We start from the raw sequence: 23,048 nt of genomic DNA on the forward strand, positions 1-23,048 counted from the left end.
GTTAGCTTTCATTTGGTGGTTAGCTTTTGCTTGGTGGTTAGCTTTTACTTGGTGCTTAGCTTTCGCTTGGTGGTTAGCTTTCACTTGGTGGTTAGCTTTCGCTTGATGGTTAGCTTTTACTTGGTGGTTAGCTTTTACTTGGTCGTTAGCTTTCATTTGGTGGTTAGCTTTTGCTTGGTGGTTAGCTTTTACTTGATGGTTAGCTTTTACTTGGTGGTTAGGTTTAACTTAGTGGTTAGCTTTCATTTGGTGGTTAGCTTTTGCTTGGTGGTTATAGCTTTTACTTGGTGGTTAGCTTTAACTTAGTGGTTAGCTTTTACTAAGTGGTTAGCTTTCGCTTGGTGGTTAGCTTTTACTTGGTGGTTAGCTTTCGCTTGGTGGTAAGCTTTTACTTGGTGGTTAGCTTTTACTTGGTGGTTAGCTTTTACTTAGTGGTTAGCTTTTACTAAGTGGTTAGCTTTCGCTTGGTGGTTAGCTTTTACTTGGTGGTTAGCTTTCGCTTGGTGGTTAGCTTTTACTTGGTGGTTAGCTTTTACTTAGTGGTTAGCTTTAACTTAGTGGTTAGCTTTTACTTAGTGGTTAGCTTTTACTTCGTGGTTAGCTTTCATTTGGTGGTTATAGCTTTTACTTGGTGGTTAGCTTTAACTTAGTGTTTAGCTTTTACTAAGTGGTTAGCTTTCGCTTGGTGGTTAGCTTTTACTTGGTGGTTAGCTTTAACTTAGTTGTTAGCTTTTACTTAGTGGTTAGCTTTTACTTAGTGGTTAGCTTTTACTTGGTGGTTAGCTTTAACTTAGTGTTTAGCTTTTACTAAGTGGTTAGCTTTCGCTTGGTGGTTAGCTTTTGCTTGGTGGTTAGCTTTTACTTGGTGATTAGCTTTAACTTAGATACTGCTTACATAGGCACTTTTCAAGATTAGAAAAAACCAATTCGCATTGACAGAGGAAACTTGTTATTTATTGGACATTGGTAAGTTATTCACTGGACATTTTTCATATGTGGTTAGTCTACAAGAGCAAGATTAACAACAAATCTGAATTAGAATGTTTTTGTTTTTTTTTGCCAAAGAAAATCTTAGCAAACTCAAACTGACATCAACAGTAATAATCATAATAAAACAGGTGCATGTGGTGACCACTCACAGTGTCTATTGATTTTTGGTTTTAACTAAATATAATAAGAAAATTATAACTAAAAATATTGAAGCTCTGCAGTAAAATTATCCTGACTGATAGAGGCAGGTACTGTGCAGATGTGTGTTTATGCATTATTGCATTAATAACTGTGTAATCGAGAGTTATAAAAGGATTTATTAAGGATTTATGTATGTTGGACATAAATGGACGTCCAACTGGGTGATTTACTCAAAGTAGTTGTGCATGAGGCCCCGTGAACCATGTGGCTCCTCAGCTGATAATATTGCCGAGTTGATCATAACATCGTTGCAGCTGTTCCATATTGGAGCTTCAGGCCAATCATTGCCTCCCCCTAGTGGACACTCTGAGTTACAGCACATTAAGTGATAAGAGTACAGTGTAATTCCTTCATGCTTGAAATATGAAGAAGCACCAGGTTGCGCTTGAGCTGTCTACCAGATCAATAACATTAACAATATTAAACAATTGATCAACAACAACAATGACAAATACATGACTGCAGTCACTCTGCTTTATGAAGATCAAAGTAAAACTGTATTTTTTTCTTTGTGACTGACTAAAACTGCAAGTGATCAATTTCAACAAAGAATCTATAATAAAACTGAAGTGCAGAAACAAAGTACATTATCTCCTCCACCAACACAGAACTCAAATCTGCCTGCAGGCGGGGCAGATGAGCAGGAAGGAGGGGCAGAAATAGAGAGAGAGAGAGAGAAATACTGACCACAGCTCAGAGCTCACAACAGTTCAGAGGATTCCCGACTGACCCGAGCAGAAACTCAAAATAATGGATTTGATATCTGTGTTCAGTCATTTGTTTTCTGTAGTTTAAAGGTGAGTTTTTGGAGTTTGAATGTGATTTCTGAAGACTGAAGATGATTTCTGGAGTTTGAAAATAATTTCTGGATTTTTTTTAGTTTGAAGATGATTTGTGGAGTTTTAAGATGATTTTTTTGGAGTTTGAAGATGATTTGTGGAGTTTGAAGATGATTTGTGGAGTTTGAAGATGATGTTTTTTCTAGTTTGAAGATGTTTTTTTGAGTTTAAAGATGTTTTTTTGGAGTTTGAAGATGATTTGTGGAGTTTGAAGATGATTTTTTTGGAGTTTGAAGATGATTTGTGGAGTTTGGAGATGATTTTTTTGGAGTTTGAAGATGATTTGTGGAGTTTGAAGATGATTTCTGGAGTTTACAGATGATGTTTTGGAGTTTGAAGATGATTTGGAGTTTGAAGATTTTTTTGAGGTTAAAGATGTTTTAGGAGTTTGAAGATGATTTGTGGAGTTTGAAGATGATTTGTGGAGTTTAAAGATGTTTTGGAGTTTGAAGATTTGGATGTGGGAGTTTTACACCGCAGCTGTCAGGATAGTGGAGAACTCTGAGAGAAGACGTTCTGAGTGTAATGATGCTCAGTTTTAAAGAAAACGGTGCTGAAAGAGCAGTAAATACAGAAAACAACTCACACCCAGAGCTTTAATCACACAGACACGTTTACGGTGTTACAGACTGTAGGTGTCTGTATTTGAGTGGTCAGATCTGACGGTCAGTATGTATAAATAATAATAACTGACTAACATCTGTGTGCAGTAAAACTCATATACCCACCGTGTATTTCACTGGACAACTGCTGGGCTTTTTTCTTCTGTTGCCGTGGTTACTGCTGCCTCTGAAGTGCAGTATGGGTCTGTGCCGGCTGTTATGGTCAGTGCTGCTGATGGTGCTGGTGTCCAGCTCGGTTCCTGTGGGCAGTGATGGAAGTCCTGTTTATGATGGGGTCACTCAGACAGAGATCCCCAGGGCCCCTCACACACCCCGACACGCACACCCAGAGGGTCCCGGCGGTCCGCACACACACAGCCGTGCCTTCCCCGTCCTCACCTTCCAGTTCGAGACGGTGCGGAGACCCTTCGAGATCTCGCTCTGGATTCTTCTGGCGTCCCTGCTGAAGCTGGGTGAGTCCTGCATGTGGATTCAGAGGACAAGCCGGTCAGTCCACTCTGACCTGGATTTAAACTAAACAGACACTTGATATTTCATATCTTACCTTCTCAACTTTGTTGTTTTTAGTAAATAAAAGCTTGTTCTGAAACTGACGCCTACAACACAGCGAAGCTTTGGTGTCTTGTCAAATGAAATGACGGAAAGTTTTGTCAATATATCTGATATTTAATATTTTGAGAGGATTGTAATCTCACTGTATGATTTTCTAACTTATTTCTGTATTTATTTGCTAGTTTTAGGTATTTTTATCTATAAAATGATCTCAAAACACTGACAGATAATTTAACCGGTTTCAAGCTCATTTCTCACAACAAGGACAATCGTCTGCTAATATACTGAGATATGTCTGCTTAATAAAATCACTTACAACAAGTACAAAAAATGTGTAGAAGTGCGGTAAATAATCTCACTTTAAGAGAAAAACCTCAACAGGAGGAATAGTAGATGTGTTGACTGTAATTAGGCTCATTTTACCTGCCGATGCCATTATTGCAGCGTTGGAGGTGCTGAACTTATATTTGCATTAGAAACGACAATATAAACACAAGCCTGACACATCAGTCCTCTCCCTGCTCTCGCATCCTGGACTCACGTCATGCAAATGAGCTGAGAGGCGACCAATCAGATGGTTGCTTTGTGGTGCAGGAACCGTTTGACTGACAGTCCCACTGTGAGGTTTAACACTGGAACACACACTAAAGGAGATGACAACGGTTTATTGCAATAAACAATTACAGTAGATTCTTTTCTCAAGGCTCATAAACAGTTTGACAGTAAATCGATCTTTGAGCATAAATTAAAAATTGATCCCGTGCTAAATAAAGCAGCTGAGGTTGGTCCTGCTGGTCGATGGATTTGAAATGTGTTTGTGCTGCTTATGCTTGCTGGCTGAGCTCATTTCAATATTCAGCTCCTATCATTTCCAGTGACTTTGATTAGGGCACACAGCCAGAGAGAGCAGCTCACATACTCCCCGTACAGCTGTACAGCCTGATAAAGCCCTTCATTAGCTCACAGCGCCTGGAGATATGAGCTCAAATAGGCCTGCAGAACACCTAAAATTCAGCACCCAAACCAGCTCCGCCCACAAATGTGTTATTACATGGCTACTGTTGGAGGCCTGTGCCCAATGATGGTGAACCAAGTTATAACAGTGAAATGCAACTCCATATCCAAAAAAGTTGGGACGGGTCTGTTCACCGCTGAGTTTCATCACCTCTTCTTTAACAGCTCTGTCAGTGTTTGGGAACTGAGGAGACGCTGCTGCAGCTCTGACAGTGAAATGTTTTCTGTTCTAGTTTGATTCAGGATTTCAGCTGCTCATCAGTTTCATGTCTGTTTTTAATGCAGTGCTGCCTGAGGGCCCAAAGATCACGGCCAGCAGATACTGGTTTTCAGCCTCGTCCCTCACAGACAGAGATTTCTCCAGATTCTCTGAGTCTTTAATGATGTTCTGCACCGTAGACGATGAAAAGCAGAAGCTCTTTGCTGTTTTATGTTGAGGAACGTTCTTCTTGAACTGTTGCATTATTGAGTGGTGAAACCCTCCTCACGTTTACTTCTGAAAGACTCCGCCTCTCTAAGATTCTCTTTATACCCAATCATGTTACTGACATGCTGCCAATCAACCACCGGATGTGTTTTAGCATTACACAACTTTACCAGCCTTTTGCTCCCCCATACCAACTTTTTTGGAACATGTTGCTGGCATCAAATTCAAAATGGGCAAATATTTCTCAAACAAATTATAAATAATAAAATTTTTCAGTTTCAATATTTGATATGTTGTCGTTGTACTATTTTCAACGAAATATAAGGTTTTAATGAATTGCACGTCATTGCATTTTGCTTTTATTTACATTTTACACAGCATCCCAACTTTATTGGAAATGGGGCTGTAAAATATTAATTCAACCTATTGAGAAACTGTAGAACGGACTCGGTTTATATCACAATACCTACATTTAGAGTCGGTTATTCATTCAGCCTAATGAGAAACTGTAGAACGGACTCGGTTTATATCACAATACCTACATTTAGAGTCGGTTATTCATTCAGCCTAATGAGAAACTGTAGAACGGACTCGGTTTATATCACAATACCTACATTTAGAGTCGGTTATTCATTCAGCCTAATGAGAAACTGTAGAACGGACTCGGTTTATATCACAATACCTACATTTAGAGTCGGTTATTCATTCAGCCTAATGAGAAACTGTAGAACGGACTCGGTTTATATCACAATACCTACATTTAGAGTCGGTTATTCATTCAGTCTAATGAGAAACTGTAGAACGGACTCGGTTTATATCACAATACCTACATTTAGAGTCGGTTATTCATTCAGCCTAATGAGAAACTGTAGAACGGACTCGGTTTATATCACAATACCTACATTTAGAGTCGGTTATTCATTCAGTCTAATGAGAAACTGTAGAACGGACTCGGTTTATATCACAATACCTACATTTAGAGTCGGTTATTCATTCAGTCTAATGAGAAACTGTAGAACGGACTCGGTTTATATCACAATACCTACATTTAGAGTCGGTTATTCATTCAGCCTAACGAGAAACTGTAGAACGGACTCGGTTTATATCACAATACCTACATTTAGAGTCGGTTATTCATTCAGTCTAACGAGAAACTGTAGAACGGACTCGGTTTATATCACAATACCTACATTTAGAGTCGGTTATTCATTCAGTCTAATGAGAAACTGTAGAACGGACTCGGTTTATATCACAATACCTACATTTAGAGTCGGTTATTCATTCAGTCTAATGAGAAACTGTAGAACGGACTCGGTTTATATCACAATACCTACATTTAGAGTCGGTTATTCATTCAGTCTAATGAGAAACTGTACAACGGACTCGGTTTATATCACAATACCTACATTTAGAGTCGGTTATTCATTCAGTCTAATGAGAAACTGTAGAACGGACTCGGTTTATATCACAATACCTACATTTAGAGTCGGTTATTCATTCAGTCTAATGAGAAACTGTAGAACGGACTCGGTTTATATCACAATACCTACATTTAGAGTCGGTTATTCATTCAGTCTAATGAGAAACTGTAGAACGGACTCGGTTTATATCACAATACCTACATTTAGAGCTGGTTATTCATTCAGTCTAATGAGAAACTGTAGAACGGACTCGGTTTATATCACAATACCTACATTTAGAGTCGGTTATTCATTCAGCCTAATGAGAAACTGTAGAACGGACTCGGTTTATATCACAATCCCTACATTTAGAGCCAGTTATTCATTCAGCCTAATGAGAAACTGTAGAACGGACTCGGTTTATATCACAATACCTACATTTAGAGTCGGTTATTCATTCAGTCTAATGAGAAACTGTAGAACGGACTCGGTTTATATCACAATACCTACATTTAGAGCCGGTTATTCATTCAGCCTAATGAGAAACTGTAGAACAGACTCAGTTTATATCACAATACCTACATTTAGAGTCGGTTATTCATTCAGTCTAATGAGAAACTGTAGAACGGACTCGGTTTATATCACAATACCTACATTTAGAGTCGGTTATTCATTCAGCCTAATGAGAAACTGTAGAACATACTCGGTTTATATCACAATACCTACATTTAGAGTCGGTTATTCATTCAGCCTAATGAGAAACTGTAGAACAGACTCGGTTTATATCACAATACCTACATTTAGAGTCGGTTATTCATTCAGCCTAATGAGAAACTGTAGAACGGACTCGGTTTATATCACAATACCTACATTTAGAGTCGGTTATTCATTCAGCCTAATGAGAAACTGTAGAACGGACTCGGTTTATACCACAATACCTACATTTAGAGTCGGTTATTCATTCAGTCTAATGAGAAACTGTAGAACGGACTCGGTTTATATCACACTACCTACATTTAGAGTCGGTTATTCATTCAGTCTAATGAGAAACTGTAGAACGGACTCGGTTTATATCACAATACCTACATTTAGAGTCGGTTATTCATTCAGTCTAATGAGAAACTGTAGAACGGACTCGGTTTATATCACAATACCTACATTTAGAGTCGGTTATTCATTCAGTCTAATGAGAAACTGTAGAACGGACTCGGTTTATATCACAATACCTACATTTAGAGTCGGTTATTCATTCAGCCTAATGAGAAACTGTAGAACAGACTCGGTTTATATCACAATACCTACATTTAGAGTCGGTTATTCATTCAGCCTAATGAGAAACTGTAGAACGGACTCGGTTTATATCACAATACCTACATTTAGAGTCGGTTATTCATTCAGTCTAATGAGAAACTGTAGAACAGACTCGGTTTATATCACAATACCTACATTTAGAGTCGGTTATTCATTCAGTCTAATGAGAAACTGTAGAACGGACTCGGTTTATATCACAATACTTACATTTAGAGTCGGTTATTCATTCAGTCTAATGAGAAACTGTAGAACGGACTCGGTTTATATCACAATACCTACATTTAGAGTCGGTTATTCATTCAGCCTAATGAGAAACTGTAGAACGGACTCGGTTTATATCACAATACCTACATTTAGAGCCGGTTATTCATTCAGTCTAATGAGAAACTGTAGAACAGACTCGGTTTATATCACAATACCTACATTTAGAGTCGGTTATTCATTAAGCCTAATGAGAAACTGTAGAACGGACTCGGTTTATATCACAATACCTACATTTAGAGCTGGTTATTCATTCAGCCTAATGAGAAACTGTAGAACGGACTCGGTTTATATCACAATACCTACATTTAGAGTCGGTTATTCATTCAGCCTAATGAGAAACTGTAGAACGGACTCGGTTTATATCACAATACCTACATTTAGAGTCAACTGTTAATTGTGTGTGTGTGGAGGGTAACACTGTTAGAGTAGATTATGTGGAGGTTTACATTATGTACATGGTGTTCAGTTGCCCCTCTGCCCTGGGCTGCCCTATCAGGGGGGAACAGACTGTGTGGTGTGGTGAGATTCCCCAGTCAGACTCAGCTCCACCCTAACAAACACAAAACACTCTGAGTTTCACCCTCAATTCTTCACACCACCCTCCTCTATTTCAGCCTATTGAGACCAAACTACATTAGTGAACATTTACAGATCAGATGCATTACAGAACCCAAACATTGTCTGGAACACAGTCTGAATAATTAGTTTTATTCATTAGTTATATTAGTTAAGTAATAAACAAACAGGAATAAAAACCAGTTCACTCAGTCAACATCTCAATGGTCTTTTTTCACCCATGATTTTGGAATTGTCATTAATAGTTCATTAAAGTTTCTTTTTCTCTGTTCTTCAGTTGGTTGATTGCGTTCACCCAGGTCATTGATTAATAAGTCATAACGTTACTGAAATGATTCAAGATTGAAGAGTTCTTTGTGAAATGCTGAGGAAACAACAGTGAAACTGTCTCGTGAAATCCCTACGTTGCACCACAGTTTACTAAAACACTAAATTCTAAGCACTTAAACAGAATAAAAAACAAACTAGAAGAAGAAGAGTGAAAGTATGTATATAAATTAAGATGGGCTATTTATATTATACACTGGCTGTCCAGGCTGTGTGAGTATGTAACTGGTGAATTCTACCAGGCATAAAAACGAAAGACCGTATGTACAGTATGCAGTATGAGTGCACATAAAAATACTGTGCAACAGCAGGAAAACCGACACCGGTGTATGTCTAAAAATATGTTCATCTACACAAACTGTACTGATGTCAGAACAAAACCTAGTCCAAAGTGGTGACTTTACAGGAGAAGGAAAAAACCTACTCTACTTTTAAAGGAAGTCAATGGGACCTGACTTTTTGTCCTAGTAATTTTGGGCAATTTCTTTTGGTCCATTCGTCATGAAATTGGCACAGAATGTAAAGAGCAACAGGCTGTTTCAAATTATGTGAAAACCTGAAAAAGTGAAAAAATATTGTGTATACGTGCAGGTTAAAGAATAATAAATAATAAATCCAAACAAATGAGTGATGCATTGAAATTTACTTCTGAATATGATAAAGTGTTTTCCACAGTACATTAACAAATAAATAATGATCAAAGAGGTGTTTGAAGGTTTTACTCCAAGTATGTTCCTTCAGAATTAAGCGAAATTATTGAAAAACACTGTAAAGTGATCTTTGAGAAAGATTTTAATCAAAATAAATCACAACGTGAAGTCTGGACGTCAGACTTTTTCGGTTTATTTAAGAGATAAATGACAAAAATGTCAAAAATATGTAATGAATTCTTTTTCTTTCTGCAGAACGCGACTGTAAACACAACGATAACATTTCATCAAAGTCAAATTCTATTGAAATATTTCCTCTTATCGAAGGCACTGATGCGGTCTGGATCTGAAGTGTAGAATCAGCACTTTCCACACAGCTTCTCCGGTTGTTTCAGTGAAACGATAAGTCAAGAATAATTCATGCAGAATGACAGTAGGGCGATAATGTTTAATCTGCTCTATATATGAAATGTCTGTCTGCCAGGCTTCCACGTGATCCCTCACTTCTCCAGCGTGGTTCCTGAGAGCTGTGTGCTGATCGTGGTGGGGCTGTTGGTGGGGGCTTTAATAAAGCTGCTGGGGGAGACCCTGCCTGTGCTGGACACTCAGCTCTTCTTCCTCGTCCTGCTGCCCCCCATCATCCTGGACGCAGGGTACTTCCTCCCCATCCGATCCTTCAGCGAGAACATGGGAACCATCCTGGTGTTCGCGGTTATGGGGACGGTGTGGAACTCCTTCTTTATGGGCGTGGTGCTGTACGGGGTATGTGTGGTTGAGGGGTCCGAGCTGGCCGGAGTGGGCCTGCTGGCCTGCCTGCTTTTCAGCTCCATCGCCTCCGCCGTTGACCCTGTGGCCGTCCTCGCCGTCTTTGAGGAGATCCACATCCATGAGCTCCTGCACATCCTGGTGTTCGGAGAGTCACTGCTCAACGATGCTGTCACTGTGGTGAGTGGAAGCTGAAAGAGGGGTGGATTCAAATGCTAATGCTCACAACTGCCCCCCCCTTACCCAAGACATGCTTGGTGCCTGAATTTTGCAAACAGGTAATGGAAGCTTATAGCCCACGAATTAGCACAATGCCAAAATCATCAATGACTCTCCTCGAAGTGTCTGGAGATGTTCGGTTATCACTAAGAGATATCATGTGGTTTCTGATCAGGGACTCACGGGTCAACAATGTCAGTCAGGGACGCTTCTGTCAACGTAGACTAAAGCCTAAATATATTATCATAGCTAAAAACAAAAGCAGCATTTTGAATCCAAAATTATATATACACTGTAAAATAAGGGAGTCTTCTGACCAATCACTGACAGACTTCTAACTAATCAGGGCATCTTTATGCCCAGTCAGGGACAGCCTTATGACCAATCAGGGACAGTCTTCTGACCAATCAGGGACAGCTTTCTGATCACTCAGGGACAGACTTCTGACCGATCAGGGACAGCCTAATGACCACTCAGGGACAGCCTTATGACCACTCAGGGACAGCCTTATGCCCATTCAGGGACAGCCTTATGACCACTCAGGGACAGCCTTATGATCACTCAGGGACAGCCTTATGATCACTCAGGGACAGCCTTATGCCCAATCAGGGACAGTCTTATGCCCAATCAGGGACAGCCTTATGACCACTCAGGGACAGCCTTATGACCACTCAGGGACAGCCTTATGCCCAATCAGGGACAGTCTTATGCCCAATCAGGGACAGCCTTATGACTACTCAGGGACAGCCTTATGCCCAATCAGGGACAGTCTTATGACCACTCAGGGACAGCCTTATGACTACTCAGGGACAGTCTTATGACCACTCAGGGACAGCCTTATGACTACTCAGGGACAGCCTTATGACTACTCAGGGACAGTCTTATGACCACTCAGGGACAGCCTTATGACTACTCAGGGACAGCCTTATGACCACTCAGGGACAGCCTTATGCCCAATCAGGGACAGCCTTATGACCACTGAGGGACAGCCTTATGCCCAATCAGGGACAGTCTTATGCCCAATCAGGGACAGCCTTATGACTACTCAGGGACAGCCTTATGATCACTCAGGGACAGCCTTATAATCACTCAGAGACAGCCTTATGACCACTCAGGGACAGCCTTATGACCACTCAGGGACAGCCTTATGATCACTCAGGGACAGCCTTATGATCACTCAGAGACAGCCTTATGACCAATCAGGGACAGCCTTATGCCCAATCAGGGACAGCCTTATGCCCAATCAGGGACAGGCTTCTGACCAGCCATTGACAGCCTTCTGACCAATCACTGACAGACTTCTGACCCATCATCGACAGTGTTCTGACCAATCAGGAAAAACTTTATGACCAATCAGGGCCCTTTGATCTATCAGGGATAGTGTTTTGACCAATCAGGGACAGTCTTTTTAACCTTAAACCACAGCTGTGTTTTTAGGTTTAGTGAAGCTCAAGTTCAGGAACAGGACAGGCACCCTGATGGAGATGGACGTGCTTTAGGAAACAGGATCATATTCTCATGTTTATCTGTTCTCTTTTCTCTCGTTCCTCAGGTGCTGTATCACCTGTTTGAGGAGTTTGCGACACTGGGCGAGGTGACTGTGATTGACGTCTTCCTGGGTGTGCTGTGTTTCTTCGTGGTGGCATTGGGGGGCATTTTGGTGGGGACGGTTTTCGGGCTGCTGGCCGCCTTCACCTCCCGCTTCACCTCACACACTCGCGTCATCGAGCCGCTCTTCGTCTTCCTGTACAGCTACATGGCCTACCTGTCCGCCGAGGTGTTCCACCTGTCAGGCATCATGGCGTGAGTGACCTCTGACTCTGTCCACTTTAGACCGCACCCTCTTTGAACCGATTCCTGCTGTTCTGTGCTGCTTTCTTTAAGGTGATAGTTCAGCAAAGCATCAAGCAGGGTTCCAACAGGTTCTCCAACAGATAATGCATAAAGTTTTGGAACAGATTTGAAATAGTTGACATATAATGTCTAAAAAGGTCTTTTTTATTATTAGAGATGTTAAATTTAGGGATATCAAGACATATTGGGATGGATCAGGTAGGGGCTGAAATAAGACAGACACAGTTCTGATCATTTGTTTCCTTTTTGCTGCACTGTTATAGAAGCTTCTCCAACCTCTCAGTCATAATATCTGTGGCTCCATTGTTTCTACTATGTTTCAGCTAGCTGCCTAAACATGGGGGCGTAAAATGTGAGCTTGTGGCTAGTCTGTTTTCTGCTGCTTGTCATGAGAAACATGCAGCAAAAACCATGTAGATTTTCATTTGCGAGTTCCGAGTGGCTGAAAACAAAACCTTTAAGGAAACAGCTGCACTGGCATTAGCAAAAACGGCAAGTTCAAAACTGAGAAGGAGCAGCTACTGAACTTATATACCTATAGCTGAACTTGAACGCTGAACTGAGGCATCCCTTCTCAGGCTGATTGCGTGTGGGGTGGTGATGCGACCCTACGTGGAGGCCAACATTTCCCATAAGTCCTACACCACCATAAAGTACTTTCTGAAGATGTGGAGCAGCGTGAGTGAAACGCTCATCTTCATCTTCCTCGGAGCGTCCACTGTAGCCGGACCGCATGCATGGAACTGGACCTTCGTCATAGCAACCATAATCCTCTGCCTCGTCTCACGTGTGTTCGGTGAGTTAGCAGAAAAAACAATCATCAATGATAAATAAAGATCATGAATTCATGGGAATTGGGGTTCATCGTAATTATTCCTTGGATTATTTTATTAAATAGCTTTTGTTTGAATTTTTTTCATTCCCAAATTGTTAAATCTAGTTTCTTTCTTGACATGTTTTTAAACTAAATATATTTTATGTGCTTGCACATGGTTGTTAGTACATAGTTTTTGGTAGAAGATATGCCAGATTAACAGATGTCTTGAATTTCTAATGAAATGAATCTGTCGAGCAGGAGTGGTGGGACTGACCTACATCCTCAATAAGTTCCGCATGGTAAAGATAACGGGTAAAGACCAGTTTATCTTGGCCTATGGTGGGCTGCGAGGTGCTATTGCCTTCTCCCTGGCCTTCCTTCTGTCCAGCAAACATTTCCCCATGAAGAACATGTTCCTCACCGCCATTATCACAGTTGTCTTCTTCACTGTGTTTGTACAGGTGAGTGTGATGGGGTTAACGTTTCAAATCATTCCCGATACAGTTACCATCACAAATCATTCCCGATACAGTTACCATCACAAATCATTCCCGATACAGATACCATCTCAAATCATTACCGATACAGTTACCATCACAAATCATTCCCGATACAGTTACCATCACAAATCATTCCCAATACAGTTACCATCACAAATCATTCCCGATACAGATACCATCTCAAATCATTACCGATACAGTTACCATCACAAATCATTACCAATACAGTTACCATCACAAATCATTCCCGATACAGATACCATCTCAAATCATTACCGATACAGATACCATCTCAAATCATTACCGATACAGTTCCCATCACAAATCATTACAGATACAGTAACCATCACAAATCTTTCCCGATACAGTTACCATCACAAATCAATACCGATACAGTTACCATCTGAAATCATTACCGATACAGTAACCATCACAAATCTTTCCCGATACAGTTACCATCTCAAATCATTACCGATACAGTTACCATCACAAATCATTCCCGATACAGATACCATCTCAAATCATTACCGATACAGTTACCATCTCAAATCATTACCGATACAGTAACCATCACAAATCATTACCGATACAGTTACCATCTCAAATCATTACCGATACAGTAACCATCACAAATCATTACGGATACAGTTACCATCACAAATCATTACCGATACAGTTACCACCTCAAATCATTACCGATACAGTTACCATCACAAATCATTACCGATACAGTTACCATCTCAAATCATTACTGATACAGTAACCATCTCTAATAATTTCCGATACTGTTACCATCTCTTATCATTACCGATACAGTTACCATCTCATATCATTACCGATACAGATACCATCTCAAATCATTACCGATACAGATACCATCTCAAATCATTACCGATACAGTTACCATCTCAAATCATTACCGATACTGTTACCATCTCTTATCATTACCGATACAGTTACCATCTCAAATCATTACCGATACTGTTACCATCACAAATCATTACCGATACAGTTACCATCTCAAATCATTACCGATACAGTAACCATCACAAATCATTACCGATACAGTTACCATCTCAAATAATTTCCGATACAGTTACCATCTCAAATCATTACCGATACAGTAACCATCACAAATCATTACCGATACAGTAACCATCACAAATCATTACCGATACAGTTACCATCTCAAATCATTACCGATACAGTTACCATCTCTAATAATTTCCGATACAGTTACCATCTCAAATCATTACCGATACAGTTACCATCTCAAATCATCTCCGATACAGTTACCATCTCAAATCATCACCGATACAGTTACCATCTCAAATCATCACCGATACAGTTACCATCACAAATCATTACAGTTACAGTAACCATCACAAATCATTACCGATACAGTTACCATCTCAAATCATTACAGAGACAGTTACCATCTCAAATCATTACCGATACAGTTACCATCTCAAATCATTTCCGATACAGTTACCATCACAAATCATTACAGATACAGTTACCATCTCAAATCATTTCCAATACAGTTACCATCTGATACAGATACCATTGCATTACTTCACATAACAATATTAAAACATTGACTAAATGCCATGTCTAGATAAAAATGTTCAGTGCAGTGCAGAGAAGGTGAAGAAACCTCAGACGCTGGGAGAATAATAGCACCCTGATCTACCTGTATTTCGAGCTACTCCCATCACCAGAACAGTAAACAAAGCTGCTCTTTTTTATTCAGGGCATGACCATTCGACCACTGGTTGACCTTCTGGCTGTGAAGAAAAAAAAACAGACGAAGTTTACAATAAACGAAGAGATACACACCGAGGTGGGTCTGTTTCACCAATAACATTTCTGCAAATAAGTAAGGGCACCTGTTACTGCAGGGGTAGCGGTTCTAGCTACATGTGGATAACTATGCTAAGATACTTCCAGGGCTTTTTCACGCTTCAACAGTGAAAACTAGAAGGGTAATATAATCACCTCCTCAACACAAATCCAGCAAACAGCCAAGACATGTTCAGCGACCGTTGTCTGCTTTTTTAGTTGTAGCACTGGAACTAGGGCAGTTCGTTTGGGTCTCCACCTCATCACCACATGACGTGATCTAAAAAGAGAAAACTGACAGTAAATGTTGTTGAAATCTGACCGAACTGGACTTAATTTGATCTGATGTTCAGTAAATGTTGTTGAAATCTGACCGAACTGGACTTTATTTGATCTGATGTTCAGTAAATGTTGTTGAAATCGGACCAAACTGGACTTTATTTGATCTGATGTTCAGTAAATGTTGGTGAAATCTGACCGAACTGGACTTTATTTGATCTGATGTTAAGTAAATGTTGGTGAAATCTGACCAAACTGGACTTTATTTGATCTGATGTTCAGTAAATGTTGGTGAAATCTGACCGAACTGGACTTTATTTGATCTGATGTTCAGTAAATGTTGGTGAAATCTGACCGAACTGGACTTTATTTGATCTGATGTTCAGTAAATGTTGTTGAAATCTGACCGAACTGGACTTTATTTGATCTGATGCTCAGTAAATGTTGTTGAAATCTGACCGAACTGGACTTTATTTGATCTGATGTTTTCAGTAAATGTTGGTGAAATCTGACCGAACTGGACTTTATTTGATCTTATGTTCAGTAAATGTTGGTGAAATCTGACCGAACTGGACTTTATTTGATCTGATGTTCAGTAAATGTTGGTGAAATCTGACCGAACTGGACTTTATTTGATCTGATGTTCAGTAAATGTTGGTGAAATCTGACCGAACTGGACTTTATTTGATCTGATGTTCAGCTGTCGACTGTATAAGATGCTGATATTCCTCCTCGGCTTCTTCAGTAAACAGTACATGGCCCTGAATATTTTCTCTAACTGGACCTTACTGGACTTTAAGTGAAGACCTCTGCTATAGACCATGTTCACCCTTGCTAATGGGTGGGCTGTAAGCTTCCGTTACTTGTTAGCTGCATTAGCCTGCAGTTCCATTGCTCCCAGAGCTGCATGGCGTACTGTGTCGTACTGCAGTGTCCTCGTTGTGGTGAATGTCCTCTGAGCTCGTGCCTGTGTCCTCCTGCAGTTTCTTCAGCATGTGCTGGGGGGCATCGAGGCAGTCTGTGGTCACTACGGTCACCATCACTGGAGGGATAAGTACGTCACACAGCAGCACAGAGACAAATCAGTTTGATCCTCATAGTCACCTGAGAACGTGAGAACATCTCCCTCTCTCTCTCTCTCTCTCCCTCTCTCTCTCCCACTCTCTCCCTCTCTCTCTCCCTCTCTCTCTCTCTCTCTCTCTCTCTCTCTCTCCCTCTCTCTCCCTCTCTCTCTCCCTCTCTCTCTCTGTCTCTCTCCCTCTCTGTCTCTCTCTTTCTCTCTCTCTCTCTCTCTCTGTCTCTCTCTCTCTCTGTCTCTCTCTCTCCCTCTCTCTCTTTCTCTCTATCTCTGTCTCTCTCTCTCTCCCTCCCTCTCTCTCTCTCTCTCTCCCTCTGTCTCTCTCTCGCTCTCCCCCTCTCTCTCTCTCTCTCTCCCTCTGTCTCTCTCTCTCTGTCTCTCTCTCTCCCTCTCTCTCCCTCTTTCTCCCTCTGTCTCTCTCTCTCTCTGTCTCTCTCTCTCTCTCTCTCTGTCTCTCTCTCTCTCTCCCTCTGTCTCTCTCTCTCTCTCTCTCTCTCTCTTCCTCTGTCTCTCTCTCTCTCTCTCTCTCTCTCTCTCTCTGTCTCTCTCCCTCTCTCTCTCTCTCTCTCTCTGTCTCTCTCTCTCTCTCTGTCTCTCTCTCTCTCTTTCTCTCTCTCCCTCCCTCTGTCTCTCTCTCTGTCTCTCCCTCTCTCTCTCTCTCTCTCTCTCTCTCCCTCTGTCTCTCTCTCTCTCTCTCTCTGTCTCTCTCCCTCTGTCTCTCTCTCTCTCTCTGTCTCTCTCCCTCTCTCTCTCTCTCTCTCTCTGTCTCTCTCCCTCTCTCTCTCTCTCTCTCTCTCTCTCTCTCTGTCTCTCTCTCTGTCTCTCTCTCTCTCTGTCTCTCTCTCTTTCTCTCTCTCCCTCCCTCTCTGTCTCTGTCCCTCAGGCTGGATCGGTTTAATAAGGACTATCTGAAGCGGTGGCTGATAGCGGGGGCGAGATCTCAGGAGCCGCAGCTGATCTCCTTCTATAATAAGCTGGAGCTGCAGCAGGCGCTGCGGGTGGCCGAGAGGGGCAGTGAAGCCAGACTGACCCCGGCGCTGCCCTCTGCTGCGTCCTTACTGTAAGTGCTGCCTTAGATTACTCAGCGCCATTCATTTAGACAGAGTCTTATCCTGAGGCTTTAGAGCTCTTCCCACAGAAGGAGTCCTCCCATAAACAACCATACAGCAGCAGGAGGAGGTTACAGCTGACGCCACTGACCCTGAACCAGCACAGCCTTCCCACAGAGACAGACAGACAGAGAGAGAGAGACAGTCAGACAGAGAGAGAGAGAGACAGAGAGAGAGAGAGACAGAGAGAGAGAGACAGACAGACAGAGAGAGAGACAGAGAGAGAGAGAGAGATAGAGACAGAGAGAGAGTCAGAGACAGAGAGAGAGACAGACAGAAAGAGAGAGAGAGAGAGACAGAGAGAGAGACAGAGAGAGAGAGAGAGATAGAGACAGAGAGAGATAGAGACAGAGAGAGAGACAGAGAGAGAGACAGAGAGACAGACAGACAGAGAGAGAGAGAGAGAGACAGAGTCCTGCTGGTGTGGGTTCGTGTGCAGGTTTCTTCTCTTTTAATGACCCACAAGCCGCTACCTGAGTGCTAATAGCGGCAGCGTCGGATGTGTTAAACAGCCGTCCCGCTGGCTGTGTTGGCCAGCTAACAGGCTTCACGCAGGGAACGCTATGCTAAATAACTGCACAGCTGTGGCTGACGGCTGTGTCTCTGTGTGTTCAGCATGTGGTTAAACGTTTATAACAGGGGTACCAGAATGCACTGCAATCAGTTCTTTAAATAGGGGGTATTAAAAACACGGCGGTCATGAACAGGAAACAAGGCACTGTGGCACTGTGAGCCAACCACGGCAGAGCGCGGTGGGCTTTCACTCACCTTAAAAGCTTTTATTTTCTGGCAGGAATCGGAAACTCTATCTGCATCTGTACCAGTGGCGTCCTGTTGGTAGAAATCTGTACCAGTGGCGTCCTGTTGGTAGAAATCTGTACCAGTGGTAGCTCTGCATGCATGCTCACTGTGTTTTTCTCCAGGCATCTACTGTCAACTTCAATTATGGTTATTGCCCCCTACTGGTCTGGCATGCTCATGTGAGATTTTTTAGTTGTTTTGCATTCCTGTGTGGATAAAATGCTGCTGAGGTTAAAAAACTTGTCTAACATCCGGCCAAACTGGGGCACTGTAGGACTGCAACTGGATACCAGTGAACTAGGAAGAGGAAAACTCTAAGCTTCTTCTGCTGGTTGGTGGTCAAGGTGGTGAGAAGCTGGACACCCACTTGGACCAGGACAAAACATACCATAAGATGGTCAACCAGCTGAACAGGCTTGACTAGGTTGAGCTGGCCGAACTGTTTCTGTATTTCAACAGATTTATTTACTCTAAATTTCAGTGCTGCATCTCAGAAGCGGAGTAGGACCATGACGAAGATCTCTAAAGAGAGAGAGGAGGAAATCCGGAAGATTCTCAGAGGAAACCTGCAGAAAACACGTCAGAGGGTACACACACACACACACACACACACACAGGACAGAATGCAGCTGGTATTTGATCTTTGACACTGATCTGAGATCATGTTTACTGCTAGTGCTGTAATGAGAATTCAACTCATTTTGTGTGTGTGTGTGTGTGTGTGTGTGTGTGTGTGTGTGTGTGTGTGTGGTATGCAGCTGCGTTCGTACAGCAGACACAAACTTGTCTTAGAGGGTGAAGAGGACAGCTGGACTGAAGCGAAACTCTGGAGACAAAAAGTGGAGATAGGGAGGAGGGTAAGTTTAAGAATAAACATCAGCATTGAAGATTATATACCACTATTACAGATCACAGCCCAGCGTTACAGATTACGGTGTTCAGATCACAGCCCAGCGTTACAGATTACACTGTTCAGATCACAGCCCAGCGTTACAGATTACACTGTTCAGATCACAGCCCAGCGTTACAGATTACGCTGTTCAGATCACAGCCCAGCGTTACAGATTACGCTGTTCAGATCACAGCCCAGCGTTACAGATTACGCTGTTCAGATCACAGCCCAGCGTTACAGATTACACTGTTCAGATCACAGCCCAGCGTTACAGATTACACTGTTCAGATCACAGCCCAGCGTTACAGATTACGGTGTTCAGATCACAGCCCAGCGTTACAGATTACGCTGTTCAGATCACAGCCCAGCGTTACAGATTACACTGTTCAGATCACAGCCCAGCGTTACAGATTACGCTGTTCAGATCACAGCCCAGCGTTACAGATTACGCTGTTCAGATCACAGCCCAGCGTTACAGATTACGCTGTTCAGATCACAGCCCAGCGTTACAGATTACGCTGTTCAGATCACAGCCCAGCGTTACAGATTACACTGTTCAGATCACAGCCCAGCATTACAGATTACACTGTTCAGATCACAGCCCAGCGTTACAGATTACGGTGTTCAGATCACAGCCCAGCGTTACAGATTACACTGTTCAGATCACAGCCCAGCATTACAGATTACACTGTTCAGATCACAGCCCAGCGTTGCAGATTACAGTGTTCAGATCACAGCCCAGCGTTACAGATTACACTGTTCAGATCACAGCCCAGCATTACAGATTACACTGTTCAGATCACAGCCCAGCGTTACAGATTACACTGTTCAGATCACAGCCCAGCGTTACAGATTACGCTGTTCAGATCACAGCCCAGCGTTACAGATTACGCTGTTCAGATCACAGCCCAGCGTTACAGATTACGCTGTTCAGATCACAGCCCAGCGTTACAGATTACGCTGTTCAGATCACAGCCCAGCGTTACAGATTACGCTGTTCAGATCACAGCCCAGCGTTACAGATTACACTGTTCAGATCACAGCCCAGCGTTACAGATTACGCTGTTCAGATCACAGCCCAGCGTTACAGATTACGCTGTTCAGATCACAGCCCAGCGTTACAGATTACGCTGTTCAGATCACAGCCCAGCGTTACAGATTACACTGTTCAGATCACAGCCCAGCGTTACAGATTACACTGTTCAGATCACAGCCCAGCGTTACAGATTACGGTGTTCAGATCACAGCCCAGCATTACAGATTACGCTGTTCAGATCACAGCCCAGCGTTACAGATTACACTGTTCAGATCACAGCCCAGCGTTACAGATTACGCTGTTCAGATCAAAGCCCAGCGTTACAGATTACGCTGTTCAGATCACAGCCCAGCATTACAGATTACACTGTTCAGATCACAGCCCAGCGTTGCAGATTACAGTGTTCAGATCACAGCCCAGCGTTACAGATTACACTGTTCAGATCACAGCCCAGCATTACAGATTACACTGTTCAGATCACAGCCCAGCGTTACAGATTACGCTGTTCAGATCACAGCCCAGCGTTACAGATTACGCTGTTCAGATCAAAGCCCAGCGTTACAGATTACGCTGTTCAGATCACAGCCCAGCGTTACAGATTACGCTGTTCAGATCACAGCCCAGCGTTACAGATTACGCTGTTCAGATCACAGCCCAGCGTTACAGATTACGCTGTTCAGATCACAGCCCAGCGTTACAGATTACACTGTTCAGATCACAGCCCAGCGTTACAGATTACGCTGTTCAGATCACAGCCCAGCGTTACAGATTACACTGTTCAGATCACAGCCCAGCGTTACAGATTACGCTGTTCAGATCACAGATTAATAATGTAATCTGCCCGTTGAGGTTATGACCAACATGCTGAGATTAAATCTCTGAGACTGTCTTCCGTTTTTTATAGTCTGTGATTGTGTGTCTTTCAGATGAGTCATTATTTGACTGTTCCTGCTAATAGGCAGGACTCGCCCCCGATGAGGAGAGAAAAGTTTGAGTCAGGTACTGCAGCCACTTTACTTTTTATATGCTTGTTTGTTTATTTGTGCGTTTTTCTAGGGGATCAGTGTTTGCCCTCACTAACTAAAATTCTGGGGCATTTTATACACAAATAAATGAAATATGCAAAATTACAATTTTAACTTAATTCGGTCAGTGAGTCATCAGGCTTTTCAGCATCTACAGTTAGACACCAGATAGATATGCAAAGGAACTCATGATCATCCATCCATCCATCCATTTTCTAAGCCGCTTCTCCGTCAGGGTCGCGGGGGGGAGCTGGAGCCTATCCCAGCAGTCATCGGGCGGAAGGCAGGATACACCCTGGACAGGTCGCCAGTCCATCACAGGGCACTCATGATCATGTTTATATTATATATTATATTATAATGAGACAAAGCCATTCCTTCACCTTGACTTGTTACTGTGGTAATATATAATAAGTCAAAATGAATGGGGGTATTTTGCCTCTGTTGAATTGACGAATCAGGAATACAGCCTCTGATTTGTCAAAAAGGCAGGAATACAGCCTCTGATTTGTCAAAAAGGCAGGAATACAGCCTCTGATTTGTCAAAAAGGCAGGCACGCAGTGTCTGATTGCACTCGATTGTGTTCTCTGTAGGAGATGTGAAAACTTATTCACACTTATTCACTTAAATCACAGCAACAACAGGGAATGTGGTAAGGGGTGCCCATACTTTTGCCCAGGGCTGTGTTTTGTCTTCCTCTGTGCCAGATAACCAGGTGTACATGTCCAAACCCAGCCCAGCGGTCAGCGTACCTGCCATCAGCGTGGAGCCGGTTCGTCCTACAGATTTAGCGGAGAAGCCGTTCGAGGGTCCACAGCGGACTGTAGAGGGCGCTATGAGGACCGGCAGTGGGAAAGGGCGCAAACTCAGCGTCACGTTCGCTCTGGACGTGGAGGAGCAGAAGCTCCCCCGCTGTCTGAGTGACCCGGGGCCAAATAAGATCGATGAGGAGGATGAAGAGCGCAGCAGGGAGTGGGAGGAAGTGTGAAACATTCAAACAGTGCACCAACTCCTGTACCCACCACGGAAGTTTCATACCTTTAACAGGAACTTTCAAAGGAAGCAACAGCAAAAGACTTTCTCTGAGAGGGGAATTCCACCACAATTTCAAAATTTCAGAATTCATAATTCAACAGATTGAAAGTAAACAGTGATTGACAGCACTCTGATTTTGCCTTTAAATGCGTAAAATAAATATTTGCTTGTTTTTTCATTTAAATTATTATTATTTTTGTTTTTATGCAGTCACATCCACCCATTCAGCTACAGCGGTTTAGCTCCACCCATTCAGCTACAGCGGTTTAGCTCCACCCATTCAGCTACAGCGGTTTAGCTCCACCCATTCATCTACAGCGGTTTAGCTCCACCCATTCAGCTACAGCGGTTTAGTTCCACCCATTCAGCTACAGCAGTTTAGCTCCACCCATTCAGCTAGAGCGGTTTAGCTCCACCCATTCAGCTACAGCAGTTTAGCTCCACCATTCAGCTACAGTGGTTTAGCTCCACCCAGCCCCCTCTAAAAGCTCCTCACAGTGGTGGTGATAGGAACCAGACGTCCCCCTCTAAAAGCTCCTCACAGTGGTGGTGATAGGAACCAGGCGTCCCTCTAAAAGCTCCTCACAGTGGTGGTGATGGGAACCAGACGTCCCTCTAAAA

The 23,048-nt window shown here is 42.5% G+C and overlaps 2 protein-coding genes across 2 annotated transcripts in view; one reads left to right on the forward strand and one right to left on the reverse strand.

Moving 5' to 3' along the window:
* The window catches only part of ctss1 (cathepsin S, ortholog 1), a 34,016-nt gene extending 31,238 nt beyond the window's left edge, over positions 1–2,778 (reverse strand). Inside the window, exon 1 of the mRNA XM_037542314.1 lies at positions 2,759–2,778. The gene's annotated coding sequence lies outside the window, so the exon portion shown is untranslated. The remainder of the gene's footprint in view (positions 1–2,758) is intronic.
* On the forward strand, positions 1,889–22,657 carry slc9a1b (solute carrier family 9 member A1b). The gene is made up of 12 exons (XM_037542311.1): positions 1,889–3,105; positions 9,659–10,119; positions 11,711–11,961; positions 12,591–12,808; positions 13,088–13,290; positions 15,083–15,172; positions 16,434–16,504; positions 17,412–17,588; positions 18,920–19,025; positions 19,197–19,295; positions 21,293–21,365; positions 22,100–22,657. Exons 1-12 carry the CDS (start codon positions 2,832–2,834, stop codon positions 22,378–22,380), a joined length of 2,304 nt encoding a protein of 767 aa, XP_037398208.1. The 5' UTR covers positions 1,889–2,831; the 3' UTR covers positions 22,381–22,657.
* The last annotated feature ends 391 nt before the right edge of the window (positions 22,658–23,048 follow it).

This window comes from Pygocentrus nattereri, chromosome 11 (genome assembly GCF_015220715.1).
Source record: "Pygocentrus nattereri isolate fPygNat1 chromosome 11, fPygNat1.pri, whole genome shotgun sequence".
NCBI classification, from domain to species: Eukaryota; Metazoa; Chordata; class Actinopteri; order Characiformes; family Serrasalmidae; genus Pygocentrus; species Pygocentrus nattereri.

What these genes read in the sequence shown, in the direction of transcription:
- slc9a1b (XM_037542311.1), top strand. Translation starts at nt 2,832, where the DNA reads ATGGGTCTGTGCCGGCTGTTATGGTCAGTGCTGCTGATGGTGCTGGTG. An exon ending in CACCATCACTGGAGGGATAA is followed by an intron (nt 16,505 to 17,411) that starts GTACGTCACACA and finishes TCTGTCCCTCAG; the next exon opens with GCTGGATCGGTTTAATAAGG. An exon ending in AAGTGGAGATAGGGAGGAGG is followed by an intron (nt 19,296 to 21,292) that starts GTAAGTTTAAGA and finishes TGTGTCTTTCAG; the next exon opens with ATGAGTCATTATTTGACTGT.